This window comes from Meriones unguiculatus, chromosome 10 (assembly GCF_030254825.1).
Source record: "Meriones unguiculatus strain TT.TT164.6M chromosome 10, Bangor_MerUng_6.1, whole genome shotgun sequence".
In the NCBI taxonomy this organism is placed as follows: domain Eukaryota; kingdom Metazoa; phylum Chordata; class Mammalia; order Rodentia; family Muridae; genus Meriones; species Meriones unguiculatus.
In genome coordinates this window covers 104345441-104361682 of record NC_083358.1, presented here as the reverse complement: position 1 = coordinate 104361682, position 16242 = coordinate 104345441, and the positions used below count along the sequence as shown (strand labels likewise).

General features: G+C 43.9%; 1 protein-coding gene across 1 annotated transcript in view; it reads left to right on the top strand.

Moving 5' to 3' along the window:
- Vtcn1 (V-set domain containing T cell activation inhibitor 1) overlaps positions 1-16242 on the top strand; it is a 62870-nt gene that overhangs the window by 31612 nt on the left and 15016 nt on the right. The window contains exon 2 of the mRNA XM_021650499.2: positions 12679-12743. Within this exon, the coding sequence (XP_021506174.2) occupies positions 12679-12743 (65 nt within the window). The remainder of the gene's footprint in view (positions 1-12678; positions 12744-16242) is intronic.

The window sequence follows — 16242 nt, the reverse complement described above, 5'->3', positions numbered from 1 at the left end:
TTCTCATGAGAGTTGGGTGTATCCTACTCTGTCAAGTCTTTCTCTGATTTGTCACTGTTTCTGCCACTCAGTTAGACATCACTTTCAAACATGGGTGCTTCCTTCTACAAACTAACTTTACCTTCATTGCTTGGGATTAAAGGTGTTTATCACCAAGCCTGGATCTAAGCTTTCTTTACCTGAAAAAATATATATGCTCTATACCTGCTGGCCTTGAGCTCAGATCTGCTTGCCTCTGTCTCCTGGATTAAAGATGTGTTTGTATTCCAGCCAGATCACACAGACCTAGAAGGTCTTTGGATGTGATCTTTTGCCAGAGCAGCCACGTTCTGAATTAAAATTCCCCTACAAAGAGCTATGGCCTTTTGACAACAAATGCAGGGATCCCCTATTCACTGCTGGTGGGAATGTAAACTAGTGCAGTCACCATGGAAACCAGCATGAAGGCTTCTCAAAATCAAACAAACAAAACAAAACAAAACAAAAACAACTGAAAACAGAACTGCCCTATGACCCAGCTGTACCACTCCTGGGAAACACGCAAAGGACTTTAAGTTCTATGCAGAGATGCACACACATCTCCATGTACTTCATACTGTGCACAATAGCTAAGACCTGGAACCAGCTTAGATGTCCATCAACAAATGTTTGAGGAAAATGTGGTTCACAGACACAATGAAATTTTGTTCAGTTGTAGAAGAACATGAGTTCATGACATTTGAAGGAAAATAGATGGAAATGGTTATATTAAGCACAGCATCCCAGCATTATTGCATATTTCTCTCGATTTTACATTTTATATGTGTGTACATATGTATGGGTATGGGTGTAGGTACAGGTCATGAAACTAGAAAGAGGTCCACTAGAGAGGGGGAAAGGCAGTGTAAAGGTGGGGGGAGCGTAATAGAATACATGTGGAAGGAAAGCAGAAAGGGTGTGCAAGAAGGAGGAGCACTAGCCAAAGGGAGGCAAGGGGATAGGAAAGGGAGAAAGCGATGAGAAACAAAAACAACAGTGTATGTCTTAGCTTCCTTTCCCGTTGCTGTGATAAAACACCCTGGCAAAAGAACAGCTTGAAAGAGAAAGGGCTGGTTTTGGCTCACAGTTCAGGGCTCCACATCACAGCAGGATTACATGGCTGGAGACTGAAACTGCCGTGCACGTCACTTTCGGGATCTGGAAGCAGAGGCTGATGAATGCATACTGCTACTCAGCTCACTTTCTCCTTTTCATTCAGGCTAGCATTCCAGCCCAGGGAATGGTGCCACCCACCGTGGGCAGGCCTTCCCACTCCAATTACCTAATCCAGACGCTCCTCCACTGGCGTACCCAGAGGCCGGATCCCAGCTGACCCTGGGTCTCAGCAAGTTGACAGCTGAGAACAACTGGAATAGTATGGAAATGCCATAATGAAACCCATTTGTCTGTGTGCTAATTTAGAAACTCATTTTAAGAGTGAGAACTCCGATGTAATGAAATTCCATCCTTCAGAGATAGGGGTCTCTCTCCTAGTTCATACCTTAATATTTGCAGCAATATTGTCTGCCGTGAAACGCGTTTCTAGAACAGGAGTGAGCACTTCTGTAATTAGAAAGCAGGGGTTGTTGACGGGGTTATGTGGAAGCTGTGTTGTTTCACACAGATTTATTTTACCCAATGCAAGGAAAGCTGAACTAGAAAAATAACAGCCTCCGTGGGAAAGGCTCTGCACGGCTTTCCATTTCATTTTCTCTCTAATTCTGCATGAGTACCTGCAGCTGAAGCTGCTCCCCTGGAGAAGGGCACCCCAGCCTCACCCATTCAGGGTTCACTTCTTCCATGTGCTTTTCTTCCCAATGGTTCCACTGGCTCATGGTACCGAAAGCCAGGGTACCCAGTTCACTATTCTGTGCACATTTGATATTATCTGAAGCACAGTCTGGTTCTAATGGTCTGCCTATCTTAGCTTCCAACTCACTGGCCAGGGTATGGGTTACTGTTTCTGATGACAGACCAATTAGTTGCATGGGTTCTGAGTGGTCCATCCCTCACCCTACTCTTCCATGAACCTCATTACCTTTATTGTAATGTGAGATTACAATACAGAATGTGAGATTTTTCAGGAATTCGTGCAAGACATTTGAACAAATGCCCAGTTTCTTTCAAGCGCTGTGGAAAGCAGCAATGGTAGGATCAAAGACACGTGAAACAACTAAACACGGTGTCCAGGGGGCTGGATGGATGTTGAGAAGCTGGTCCCCTCACCTGGAAGGGCTTCGGTTCAGCACCTCGGAAAGCACCTTTCAGCCAGGCGCGGAAATGAGATGCCAAGACCCTGAACCCACCCCATGTAGTCAAATAGCAGTCTTCCTTTGTGTTTCCACCTCAGACAGACTGTGTCGTAACATGGGTTAGCTAAATATATTTCCGAGTGAAATCCTTCTAGGTTTCTGGAAATTGTGCTTGTAAATGCCTTTTGATTGTCCTTGTTTCCCCCTGACTTAAATAGTTCCTACCTCCAATGGAATTCCTGTGGAGATTTGACTGTGTGTGTGTACTCATGTGTGCGTGTGTGCATGTGTGTGCATGAGTATGTGTGTCTGAGAACTCAGTGCCATGAAGAAAGGCATAGGAAGGAGGTAAAAGAACTTACCCAGAACATGAAAAGACAGAGGGAGTATGTATTGAAATACACTGCAAAGAGGCAGCAGGCAAGCTTCGAGGGATCACCAGGCAGGAGGAGGTAAGGCTGCCTGTTCTTAATCTTACATGGCATTCCTGCTGGGTAACCAGCCAGGCTGGCTTCTCACTATCTTGTTAAGGGATAAGTTTTATAGTGTGTGCTGTTTCCTGAGACTGGCCACCCAGGGCTCCCCGGGTCATTAGGAGTTAGGCTCCAGGTGTCTATAGAAGGCACCATAAACCATTAAGGTCAGGTTCCAAATAAAGCTGTCCTGTTGTTAAAGTGAGACTCTCGTTTTTCCTGTTGGCCTTTTGCCTTTACATTTACCTTAACCATGAACACTCCTTGAAGACAGGGACTTTATTTACCTCGATTCTGTCTTTTATCCATCTTTTCTAACACCACATCCTTTCATAGTGAATCTAGACAATAAATATTTAACACATTGAGTGGCACTCAGGAAGCAGAGGCAGGTGAATCTTGTGAGTTTGAAGCCTGCCTAGCCTACACAGGAAGTTGGAAGACAGCCAGGGATATCTCAAAAAATCACAAGTAAAAGTATAAATTAGCAAGTCTCCCCAAAATATTTGTTTTTCATTTGGGTTTCTTTTTGAAGGGTACCTAACAAAATGTACTGTGAACTCTAGAACACAGGTTAGAAGATAGAGTTTTTTGGGTTTTTGTCTTTTGGGTGGGGGTGTTAAGACAGGGTTTCTCTGTGTAGCCTTGGCTGTCCTGGACTCTTTTTGTAGATCAGGCTGATCTCAAACTCACAGAGATAGAAGACAGTTTTGTTGTTTTTTTTTTTAAAATATATTTGTGTTGTATGCATGTGAGTGTTTTGCCTGCAATGTATGTCTGTGCACCATGTGTAAACAGTGTGCTCAGAAGCCGGAAGAGGGTGTCAGAGATGGGGGACTGGAATTACAGGTGGTTGTGAGCAGCCACATGGGTGCTGGAAGCAGAACAAGGATCTGCTGCGATTTTAACAAGTGCTCTTAACCACTGAGCCATCTCTCCAGCTCCCTAGATTAGCATTTTCCATTAACATTTTCCCATAGTGTTTCTGGAAACTATTCTGGGAAAGTAAAAACCAGAAACAAGGTAAGAACATCTCACATAAAACTCTTTCTTGGTTTTTTTTCCCCCGAAGTGTTAAACCACAGAAGCTTTAGGCCCGCTTGCTTCTTATTTTACATACTAAGAACACCCTGACCCCAGAAAGGGTCCCTGGGACAGTCTATGTAAGGCCACTAATAAAATCCTACTGAACTAGAATAACAGAGGACGCTGGAGGCCAGCATGGGCTTTGAGGTGAGCCAAGGGTTAGCATGAGCCTTGGCACTCACCACAGGCACACACCAGAATGGGATGCCTCATTCACCAGAGGCAAGGGGAGATAAGGGAAGTGGCTCTCTCTGGCAGCTAGAAAACCATTCTGCAGGTTTTCCAGGAATGCTGCATGGAAGCTTCTATCTGTCTGTCAGCAATTCTCCGGTGTCCAGCTTTTTAAGAGAGCCACATGCATGCTCAGCACTCACTCTTTTAAAAAGCTTACGTGCATCAGTATGTATTATAAAATACGCAGAAGTACCTGGAGAATGAATGAGAGAGTAAAGGACCATAGTACAATAGACTTCATTCATTAAAAAATGGGTGGCTGTCCTAATTAGGGTTTTTATTGCTGCAAAAAAACACCAGGATCAAAAAGCAAGTTAGGGAGGAGAGGGTTTATTCGGCTTATACTTTCACATTGCTGTTCATCACCAAATGAAGTCAGGACAGGAGCTCAGGCAGGACAGGAATCTGGAGACAGGAGCTGATGAAGAGGCCATGGAGGGTGCTGCCCACAAGCTTCACATGGCTTGCTCAGCCTGCTATGTTATAGAACCCAGGACCACCAGCCCAGGGATGGCACCACCCACAATGGGCTGGGCCCTTCCCCATTGATCACTAATTGAGAAAATGCCTTCCAGCTGGATCTCATGGAGGCATTTCCTCAACTCAGGCTCCTTTCTAAAGACTCTAGCTTGTGCCAAGTTGACACACAAGACCAGCCAGTACAGTGGCCTAAGGAAAAATGTATATTTTTTTTAATTAATAAGCAACAGACAGGAATTATTTAGCTTGGCTGCTATGGCAGTTCCTGCTTCTCTTTCCAAGACTCTGGAGGCTGACCAATTTCCCAAGAGACTACAAGTTTAGAAAAAAAATCCTCCAGATGAGTCCTTAGACAGAACACTAGCTGACAGACAGATGGCAAGGCCCTGTGCTGCTATCCAGGGAAACGTGTAGGCCTGGAGGCATGGGGATGGGCTCACCTCCTTTAACTGAAATACACAACCTCCATTGGCCCCTGTTCTCGGTAAGTGTTCCAGTTTCAGTCTGCCGCTGTGATAAAGCACCGATCAAAAACAGCTTAGGAGAGGAAAGGGCCTATTTCACTTTACTGGGCATAGTCCATTAGAGGAACGGCAGGGTTGGAACTCAAGCAAGAACTTAAAGCAGAAACCGTGGACAAATGCTGCTTGCTAGCAGGCTCACTCAGGTTCATGCTTAGCCAGTTTATTTATACAGCCAAGGGAACGGTGCTGCCCATGGTGGGCTAGGCCCTCCTCCATCACTTCATCAGTGCAATTCCTCACAAACATGTCTACAGGCCAGACTGATCTGGGCAATTTCTCCGTTGAGACTCCCTCCTCGGATGACTCCAGACGGTGTGACGCAAACAGTTAAAGCTAACTAGGACAGTGAGTACGCAGGACTCAGCGCACTGGCTGCTGCCCGGCCACCTCTGAATCCTTAAGAATGGATAAAATAAAATCCTAAAAAGGAACTGACAGGACTGGAGAGATAGCTCAGAAAGAAAGTGTATGCACTGCCCTACAACAGATGGCTCATAGCTGCCTGTAGCTCCAGTTCCAGGGGCTCCAACACCCTCTTCTCACCTCCTCCAGCACTGAGTATACACACATATACGTACACATATATGCGTCTGCACACGCATAATTTAATAGTAATAAATAATAAAATAAGTAAAATAAACAAAACTTAAAAGAATGAACTTATAGTAAATAGCTACAAGTGAAAATTATATGTAGCAAGAAGTAATGTATGGATAGCCCTTTGCTGATTATGAACTGTGTTGGTCCCCAAACAATGGTTCTGTTAGTTTATGGGGGGAGTCACAGCAAAGTGATACCAAATGCATGGCTTATACAACAGTGCATTGTCGCACAGTCTGGGCTTCAAGGTTATCCACTTCTGAGAGGCAGGAGAGAGAATGCATTCATTCCCTCTGCCCTAGACCCTGGAGATTGCCAACATGCTTTCCTCAATTCCTACCTCCGTGCTTTCATCATTCTCTCTCTGTGTATGTGTGCATGGATGTTTTGGCAGTTTTTTATTTTTAACTTAATTTACTTGTTGAAACTATCTGATTATGTTCCCTGCCCTGGTCCTGGGCAAAATGGGATGCTCCATGCTTCAGCCTCTGACTAGCTGGGGTAATATGTGCCAGCCTTGTTTCCCTTTTTGAAAGGACACCCACTCCAATCTTATCCCATGTGAACTCATTGCATTGGTAATGGGCCCGTTTGTAAGCAGAGTCACATTCTGTGGTACCTGCCTAAGGATTTGGGAGTGGGGGAATATATGCAAACTGTGACGTGTTTCTAGTAAGTAAATCGAGAATTGTTTATGTCCCATTTTATAAAGAACTGAGCCCCAACCTAGACCCCCTGCTTAGAGGAAGCCCATAGGCTACTCAGTTTCCAAGTGGGTGCCCTAGTAAGGGGAACAGGGATTGTCTCTGACTTACTCAGTGGCTGACTCTTTAATCACCTCTCCCTGGGGGGGGGAGGTGCAGCCCCTATCAGTGGACTTGGGGAGGGGCATGGGAGAAGAAGAGGGTGGTAGGGCGGGAGGAGACAAGGGAAAGGGCTACAGCCAGAATACAAAGTGAATAAATTATGATAGATAGGTAGATAGATAGATAGATAGATAAAAAGGAACGAGCCTCAGAAGGTTATCAGGTATTCCAAGGAAGTGAAAAATCATGTCACAAATATTAAGTGGCTGCAGTCAGGATGAGCCACAAGTTGCCCTCAATTTGCTGGGCTATTCTCAGGCCCCGGGAGAAAGAGAGGGAGAAAAGACATGGCCACCGAGGTCTTACGGAAGCAGGTTAGCAGATGTCCCATTTTTAAAGAGCACCACTTGCCTTCCTGTGGCTGAACCTCAGCAGGACTTGCACTCTAAGGCAACTGTTGACTCAAGTTTTTTCCTTGCACATCAGCTCTCTCTGAGCCAAAAGGAGGCGGGAACAACGAGCTCATTCAGCCCAGAAAATAAAACGCGGTGTGCCTCCTCTTGCGATCTGTAACATCATTCTTTGCTTCCCTGTGCTCTCTTTTGTCCAGCTGTTGAGTGACCGCAGTGTGGGCGTGGGGCGTGTGTGAGTCGCCAGCCGCTGAGTCAGGCAGTGCCCACTCCCAATGATGTACACGGAGGGACAGGCAGCAGGGGGCGAGCTTCTCAGAAATGGCTTTGCCAATGCACCCTTTGACCTGTACCTTCTTGCTCTGCCTGCTTCACTTGCCCGGTAAACCCAGTTCCCTCCTGGAGCTCAAGTTCCCCTAAGCCAGTGGTTCTCAACCTTCCTAACACTGCAGCCCTTTAATATAAGTTTTCGTATTGCAGTGACCCCCAACCACAAAATTAGAGGCATTGCTACTTCCTAACTGTAACTTCGATAGTTATGAGCCAGACTGTAAATACCTGTGTTTTCCCATGGTGCTAAGCGACCCCTGTGAAAGGGTCATTTGACCCCCTCAGAGGGATCATGCCCCACGTCATGAGAACCACTGCTTAGGCATAAAGAAAAGAGATTCATCTCCAGTCTCCTCTGAGGAGCACTAGATCTGAGAGACAGAGTCTAACCTCGGCTCTGCCACTTGCTAAGTGACTTCAGGGAAGACGCCTAAGCTCCGTGTCGGTCGTAAAGTGGAGGCAACGCACTTGTTTGCCTCATAAACTTACTGAATGCGTAGATGATGTCAGCCCTGAGGGCTGTGTGGGACAACTTGTCTATCACACGATTCAAGCAGTCAGTAAGTGGAAGCAACCCTCTCTTGCTTAGCATTTTTTTTCGCAAGTGTCACTTGTTAATCTGTTAATTAACAGCTGTGAGGATACACGTCAAAGTCGAGCAGAGTTTGTATCTGGATGATGGAACTGTGGACATTTTATTGTCCTGTTTTTGATTGATTATTTAAGATTCTAAACTTTGTTTAGCAAACACATACATATACATACACACATATGTCTTTTTAAAACTTTAGTGTTGGGGTTGGAACCTAGAGCCTTGAGCAAGCAAAACGTGTATTTTTTTTAATTGAAAAACATTTTTCATACAATATATTTTGATCATGTTTTCCTCTCTTCCAATTCTTCCCAAATCCTCCCCAACCACCTAACTTTATGTTCTTTTTCTCTCTTAAAGAACAAAAACCCCCAAACCCCACAAAAACAGTCAGAAGGCTAATAACAAAACTGCCCAAAATGAAACAAAAATTCTACAAAAATACTACTGAATTTGTTTTATGTTGACATTCTACTGCTGGCCATGTGGCCTGCTTGGAAGTGTGGTTATACACACCCAGCAAGATGCCATTGAAGGAAACTGATTTTCCATCAGCTACCAATTGCAGATAGTTTCTTGGTCAGGGTGGGTCCCATGTCCACTCCCTGCTCAGTGCTAGGACTCCCTCTGGCTTGAGCCTGTTCACAGCTTGTGAAGCCACAGTCTCTGCATTTGTCATCTCTAATTTTTATTAATTTGGATCTTCTCTCTCTGCCTTTTGGTTAATTTGGCTACGGGTTTCTCAATCTTGTTGGTTTTCTCAAAGAACTAACCCTTAGTTTTGTTGATTCTTTGTATTGTTTTAGTTTGCTTGTTTCTATTTCTTTGATTTCAGCTCTGAGTTTTGTTGGTTCTTGCCATCTGCTCTTTTGTGGTGTTACTTATTCCTGTTGTTCTAGAGCTTTCTAGCACATCACTAAGTTACAAATATGCAATCTCCCCAGGTTTCTGATGGAGGCACTTAGTGCTATGAACCTGCCTTTTAGAGCTGCTTTCATGTGTCCTACAGGTTGGGTGTGTTGTCTTTTCGTTTTCATTCAGTCCTAAAAAGGTTTTAACGTTCTTCGTTTCTACATTGACCTGTTTTTTATTCATTAGTGAGTTGTTCAGTTTTCATGAATTTATACATTTTCTGCTGGTTTTGTTGTTGATATCCAGCTTTAATCCATGCTGGTCAGACAGGATGCAGGGTCTCATTTGATTTTCTTATCTTTGTTGAGCCTCACTTTGTGACCTCATATGGTGTCAGTGTTGGAATTTTCTGTAGATGCCTCCTAAGTCCATTTGATTTCTCAACCTTATTTAACTACAGCATTTCTGTTTAGTTTTTGTCTGGATGAACTGTCCATTTTGGCAAAAGTGGGGTCTCGAAGTCACTCTCACTGTGTGAGGGACAAGCTGTGATTTTAGCTGGAGTTGTGTTTCTTTAAGAATTTCACTGCTCCAGACTTTCTTTAATTCCTCTTCACAAACTGGAGGCTTTTCTGGGTGGGGTCTTGCCCTGAGGTCACCACTCCCTGTATTGTTTAATATCAAGAACTGGCTTTAGCTCCATTACACTTCCTGGTACTCCTTTTCTCCTCAAACCGTAGACTTTGTATTTTTCCTTGCTCAGCTTAGTCCTTTTAATTATAGGTCTGGATAAGAGTGGACATTAATAACTATAAAACATAGTTGAAACTAGGCTGTTTTGAAATTTCCTCTGCCAACACCATTAATCTAAAACTCTTCTATTTAGCCTCAGGCAGATTTTTTTTTTCTTTTTTGAACAGCGGCAGAAAGCAGCCACATTTTCCTCAAAATAGCACATGAACAATTATTAATCTTCTTCCCCTCTGAAACCTCTTGAGCAAAGTCCCCACAGCTCAAGTCACCTTCAGCCCCACTGACTTCCATGCTCCTACTAGAATGGCCACTTAAAGCATTCCACTGCCTTCCTAGTCCAAAGTCCCAAAGTCCATATTCTGCCAACAAGCAGCATGGAGAGGCCTGTCACAGCAATACCCCACTCCCTGGTACCAACTTCTGACTTAGTCAGTGTGCTATTGCTGTAAAGAGACACCATGACCAAGGCAACTGGAAAACATTTTACTGGGAACCTGCTTACAGTTTCAGAGGCTTAGCTCATTATCACGGCAGGGAGCCTGGCAGCACCCAGGCAGGCATGGTACTGGAGAAGTAGTTGAGAAGTCTAATCTGAATCCACAGCAGAAAGAGACACACTGGGCTGGCCTGAGCATTTGAAACCTCAAAGCCCACCGCCAGGGACACCATTTTCTCCAACAAGGCCATACCTCCTATTCCTTCTCAGGTAGTCCCACTCCCTGGTGACTAACTATTCAAATATATGAACCCATGGAGGCCACTGTCATTCAAACACACAGTGACCTTGTGATTGGTGCATAAATGTTTAGAATTGCAATGTCTTCTTGAGTTTTTCTTTAATGCTGCACATGTATCCTTCCCTGTCTCTTCTGTTTTTGCTTTGAAGTTTATTTTGTCAGAAACTATATTTCAAAATAGCTTTGAAGCTATTTTTTTTAAATAGCTTCTTCTGTCTGCTTCTTGGGGTCATGTGCTTGGAATAGCTTTTCCCATCCTTTTACCCCGAGGTGATGTTTATCCTTGATGGTGTGTCTCTTGGATACAGCAGAAATGTGGATCCTGTTTTCTAATCTAATCTGTATGTGTCTTTTTATTAGGGACTTGATACTACTAAAATTGAGTTACCAGTTGTGGCTGTGAGGGTCCCTGCCCTCCTTCCTTCTGTCGCAATGTTCTGAGAGTATTTATACCCTGTGTTTTCTTGGATGTTGTTAGCCTCTTTTGACCTAAGTTTTCCTTCTTATGTCTTCTGTGGAGCTGGATTTATAGTTGGATGCTGCTTAAATTTGCTTTGATCATGGAATGTTTTTCTTTCTCCATTTATTATAATTGATAGTTTTGTTGGCTATAGTAGTCTAGGTTGCCTTCTGCAGTCTCTCAGATCTTTGTCCAGGCCTTTCTGGCTTTCAAAGTCTCCAGTGAAAAGTCCAGGGTCATTCTACTGAGTCTGCTTTACTTTTTTTTTTTTTTTTCCACTTGCAGCTTTTAATATCTTTCCTTTGTTTTGTATATTAAGTATTTTGATTATTATATTTCATGGGGAATTTCTTTTCTGATCTTGACTATTTGGTGTTCTGTGTGCATTTTGGAGGAATCTTCTTTAAATTGGGGAAATTTTCTTCTAGGATTTTGTTGAAAATTCGTTGCGACTTTAATCTGGGGTTCTTCTCCTTCCTCTATTTCTACTATCAGCTTGGTCTTTTCATAACGTACCAGATTTCCTGGATGTTTTGTGCCTCAACTTTTTTAGATTTAACATTTTCTTCAACTGAGGTGTCCATTTCTTCTACCTTGTCTTCAAGGCCTGAAATTCTCTTTCCCATGTCTTATAGTCTGCTAACCTCTGTGGTTTTTGTTGGACTTCCAACGTTTTTTCATTTTCATTTCCAGTTTTATTTTAGCTTTGTTTTTCTTTAGTGTTTTATTTCTAGTTTCATGTCATGAAGTCTTAAGATGTTTTCACTATTTCATTTAGCTGTTTTTGTTTTCACAATTTTCATTAGGGCATTGGTTCATATCCTCTTTAATGTCTTCAAACATATCCATAATTGCTATTTTTGAAGTCCCTGTCTTGTCAGGTAAACTGCATTTCTCGGGGCTTCTTGAAATACCTTTACCGACTTTTAGAGAAGGTATTGTCTTGGCTCTTCATGTTTATTTTTGCACTGGGATGTAGACATCTGTAGTTACAATGCCTGGGGGTGTTTCTTGGCATAGATATTTGGTATTTTTTGAGTGGATAGTTCTATTCTTTGGTTGCTCCTGCCTACTCTAGATCCTAGGAAAGTATGGCGGCTGAGGGGAGTCTCAAGTTTCTGTCAGTTGGTAGGTAACACAAAGATACAAATATGGGCTAAGAGGAAAGGTGGCAAGAGACAGAAGGAAATAGCTAGGGAGAGGGAGGGTCCACAGCAAGAGGCAGAGTGCCCTCTTGAGTGGGGGGAGGGGGGAGAGAGGGTGGAAGAGGGACTCCTAAAGGCATGCTAAGAGTTAAGTCTATAGAGGCTGGAGTCGGGGATAAGAAGGATGCTGAGTTCCCACCATTGCAGTTTTTCTTGTAGAAAGTGTTCCTGCAGATCAGCAGCTGACACCAAGAAATGGAGGTGGCCTAGAAGGGAAGGATGAGGGGGTCAGTGGGAAAGAGTTAAGGGGACCCTGGGTCTGCACCAAGAGGTGGAGTCCTCAGGGAATGGAGGTAGGGTGGAAAGTGGGGCTCCTGCAGGCAGGCTGTGGAGAGAAAGGAATTAAAGAGCTAGAGGGACCCCAGGCCTGCACCTAGATGTACAGAGCTAAGTATGTGCTTTATTGCTACATCCCAGACCATTTCTTTAAAGTAAGGGACAGAAGATAGTCACTGAACCTACGGGCATGGAAGGCCAGGTATGAGTGCATGCAAAGTCGAGAAGGCATGGCCAAGCGGAGGTAAAAGTCTCCAGAAAGAAGCAAGAAAGGAAAACAGTGATGCAGGGAGGTGGGCAGTGTTGCTAAGGGCAAAGCCGAGCAGGACACAAGTTCCTCTGATCTGGAAGTAGGAAAGTGCGATGGCGCTATCAGAGAAAAGGGAAGTTTCTTCACCAGTCCCCGGTCTTCAGTGGTATTCCGATGGGACTGCTAAGACTTCTTTCTAAAGTACCTATTTGTAGGAAGAGCTTCTGTGGGAAAAAGGCCTGAGACTCCTTATACAGCATGTCTTATATGGGACAGTTGTGAGGCAGGGTGTCAGATGGGACAAAGAAGTAACTTCCTGTTTCTCTATCTCCGTCCATAGTGTTATTAACATCATCATCATCCTGGCTGGAGCAATTGCACTCATCATTGGCTTTGGCATTTCAGGTACGTGCTACCTAAACACAGTTTATGCTGCGCCCACCTCCCTTAAACTTACCTCCCTCTTCTTACTCTTCATGACATGTAAGGAGAACAGGATTTCTCCTCAGAAAACTTCTAAGTTGAGCACTTGCTGTATGCTCTGTGTCCTCTTGGCCTTAGACATTTAACTCCTTAGACGTCAGCCCTTTCTAAGCAGGAGCCTTTGGTAAAGGGATAACTGGCCATGTCTGCTGTACCATGGAGGAAGCAGATACCACTCTTCAAAGGCAGTTAGCTCATGGCCATTGCAGGAAGCCCTCTTCTGATAGGCTGATTCTCTAGAACATCTATCATGAATGCTTTAATTACAATAAAGTTAGGCCAGCTGCTGTCCTCTCTGAAGCTGGTTATTTGCTGCTTCCCATAAACCACCTGACTAGGGCCAACATGCTTATTTTACCTTTGTCTATGACCAAGCTGCCACTTCATGATTTTAGTCTTTATATTTTCAGCGGCTGCTCTATTACTATCCTCCAGTGTGTGATTGTTAAATAGTGGCCACAGGCCTGCCCTGAGAAAGACTTGCTATATGTGTGTTTGCTTGGAGAGTCATCAACATTCCTACCTACTTTCCTTGTCATCAAAAATAGAGTCTACTTATTTTAAAATTGAGATTCTCCATTTTTATTTTTTAAAGATTTTGGTTTTACTTTTAATTATGTAGATATGTGTTTGAGAGTTCTTGCGCACATGAGTGCAGTGCCCAAGGAGGCCAGAAGAGGGCATTAGATCCCAGAGAACTGGATTACAGGCTGTTGTGAACTGTCTGGTGTAGCTGGGGAGCCAAACTCAGGTCCTCTGAAAGAGCAGTATGCATTCTTAACCAGGGAGTCATGTCCCCAGCCCTTGTTTTCTTTTGACTTGTATTGGCTATGTGTGTTACCAGATTTCTCCTGATCTATGGCTTTTTATTTTCTTAATAGATTTCAATGAACAAATGATCTTTATTTTATAACCAAATTCATCAATTTTTCCCTTCATATGTGGGCCTTAATCTAATCAATTAAAACAACAAAAATGTTTTCATCTTCCTTGAGGTCATGAAGATCTAATTTTCTAGAAGCTCTGTTGTTTCACCTCTGGCCTGGATGCTTAAAAACCATCTATGGTGAATTTTATGGCATATGGGTTAAGGTTCAACATTTCCATGTGGCTCTCCTGAAGACCGAGCACCATTTATGGAAAATGTAGTCTTCCCTCTAATGCCTCCATCACTGAACACCATGTGTTTTCATGTGTGATACACTGAACTTGCCAATCTGTTTCATTCTGATACAGATGGTCCTTGATTTAACATGGGGCTACATTCCAGTGTACCAATTGTATGTTGAAAACATTGCAAGCTCAGTGCAAAAGTTTAACTCACTCAGCTTTTCAAACACCATACTTGTCACACAGCACACTGGAGAGTGAGGCCATTGGGTCTATGATCATGTAGCCAACTACAAGTCATCACTAGTGCTAGCATTGAGACAGTGTGTCTTACCATCTGTCACCAGCACAGGAACATTGTAGAATGTCAAAATTTGAAGTATATTTTTCACTAAATACATATTATTTTTGCACAACCATGAAGTTTAGTAATTACAAACTGAACCACCATTAGAGAGCCTCTGTATTCCTTTTTGATTTATGTGACTTCATCTCTTTTTTTCTATCCCTAAACCTTAAGTGATCTCTTCTCTTCTCCCTCCATGAGAATTTGTATGCAGCTAACAATTGCGAGAGGTGAGGGGCTGGTGAGCCCACCCCTCCCACAAGAAGCTACTGACAGTTAATGGTTTCTGGGGGGAGGGGAGACTCTTTCCTTAGTGGTGTAGCCACTGCCAGGTCACCTGTGCTTCTGTGGATAATCTCTGAGCCATGCTCCTGTAAGAAGTCCTAGTTAAGATACTGGGTCACAGAGAAAAAAAGAAAGTGGAAGGGTGTCTCAGGAGTGGTAGAGGGACAAGAACGGAATCATGGCGTGAATATAATCAAAATTATTTACATGCATGTGTGAAAATAATGAAACCCATTATCCTATGTCACTAATTAACATAGGTTAATGAATAAAAGGAAAAACAAACAAAATCAAGGGCTGAGGATGGACCTCTGTAGCAAGAGCATGTACCCAATGTGCAAAAACCTGTGCTCTACCCAAACTGCAAAAAATAAGCAGAGACAGGGAGTCATGGGAAAGAGTGGGGGAGTAGAAGGACTCAGAGCTTCTAGATGCTCATTCATAGAACGGGTCTGGTGCTCATTCTTGCCTCTTGTGGCTTAAAATGAGCCACTAAGGATAAAGCATTTAATGAGACCTTCCTTTCTTAAAATCTCCTGAGGCCCTGATCCGCTGCCTTTCTAAATCGTTGGAGTTAATGCTTTCAATATCTGTGATTTAAGGTTTAGCATGACAGGTTGGGTACACTGTTAAGCTCTTATTTGCATTGTATCATGTAGTCCTTTTAGGGACTCCACGTGGGTGTACCATCATTTTCACATAAAGGAAATACTGCCCAGCGTCACATATCCAGAAAGTGACAGAACTAGGACCCAGACAGTGTGATATCTTTGCCCTGTTCCCACACACCCACACTCTGCCACGTCTCTACATCTTCCCTTTACTTCCTTCGACCCAGGATCTTTCCTAATTTCTTCATAAGAGCAACTGCCACACACCTATTTTTCCTCTTTGGCTAGCATGGTGCCTAGCCAAAGATCGTCCCAGCCCGGAGGAGGCTGTGTGGTTCTATCTCTAAGCCATGTGCTGTGATGCATTCTGCACAGCTGTGCTCCAGCAGCTACTAAAGGACCCTCTGCTACAGGCTTCCACTCTGTTCTATGCCGCTGAAATGTATTGAACCCGTACTGAACTGTATCAAAGGACAGTTCATTTTCTAAGTTTGAGCCAGCAAGCCCTCCCCCAATCACAATTTCTATGGAATGCTCACTCATGCTCCCTGTACTCCCATTCCCAACTATTCCTGCTCCTACAGAGGACAACCAATCAATTGAGCATTACTTGCCTGTGTGAAACCTGAGACCAGGTTTCAGCTTGCTCGCCCATGATGCTGCCCACACTTTTCCTCCCATGACCAGAGCTATGGTAGGAATTGCTCCCAGATCATAGCTTTACCTGTCAACTTGACACAGACCTAGAGTCACACAGAAAGAGGGAACTTCAACTTAAGTATTACCCAGGTCAGACTGGCATTAGCCTGTGTCCATGAGGCATTTCCTTAAGTGCTTCTTGATGTAGTGGGCTCAGCCCACCCTGAGTGGTGCCATCCAGGGGCAGGTGGGCCTGAACTATATAACAAAGGCAGCTGAGGGGCTGGGGATATGGCTTACCAGTTAAGAGCACTTGCTGTTCTTGCAGAGAATCTAACTTTGGTTGCCAGAACCCACAGAGTGCATCACAACCGCCTGGAACTCTAGCTCCAGGGGATCTGATGCCTTCTTCTGGCCTCCTGGAGCACCA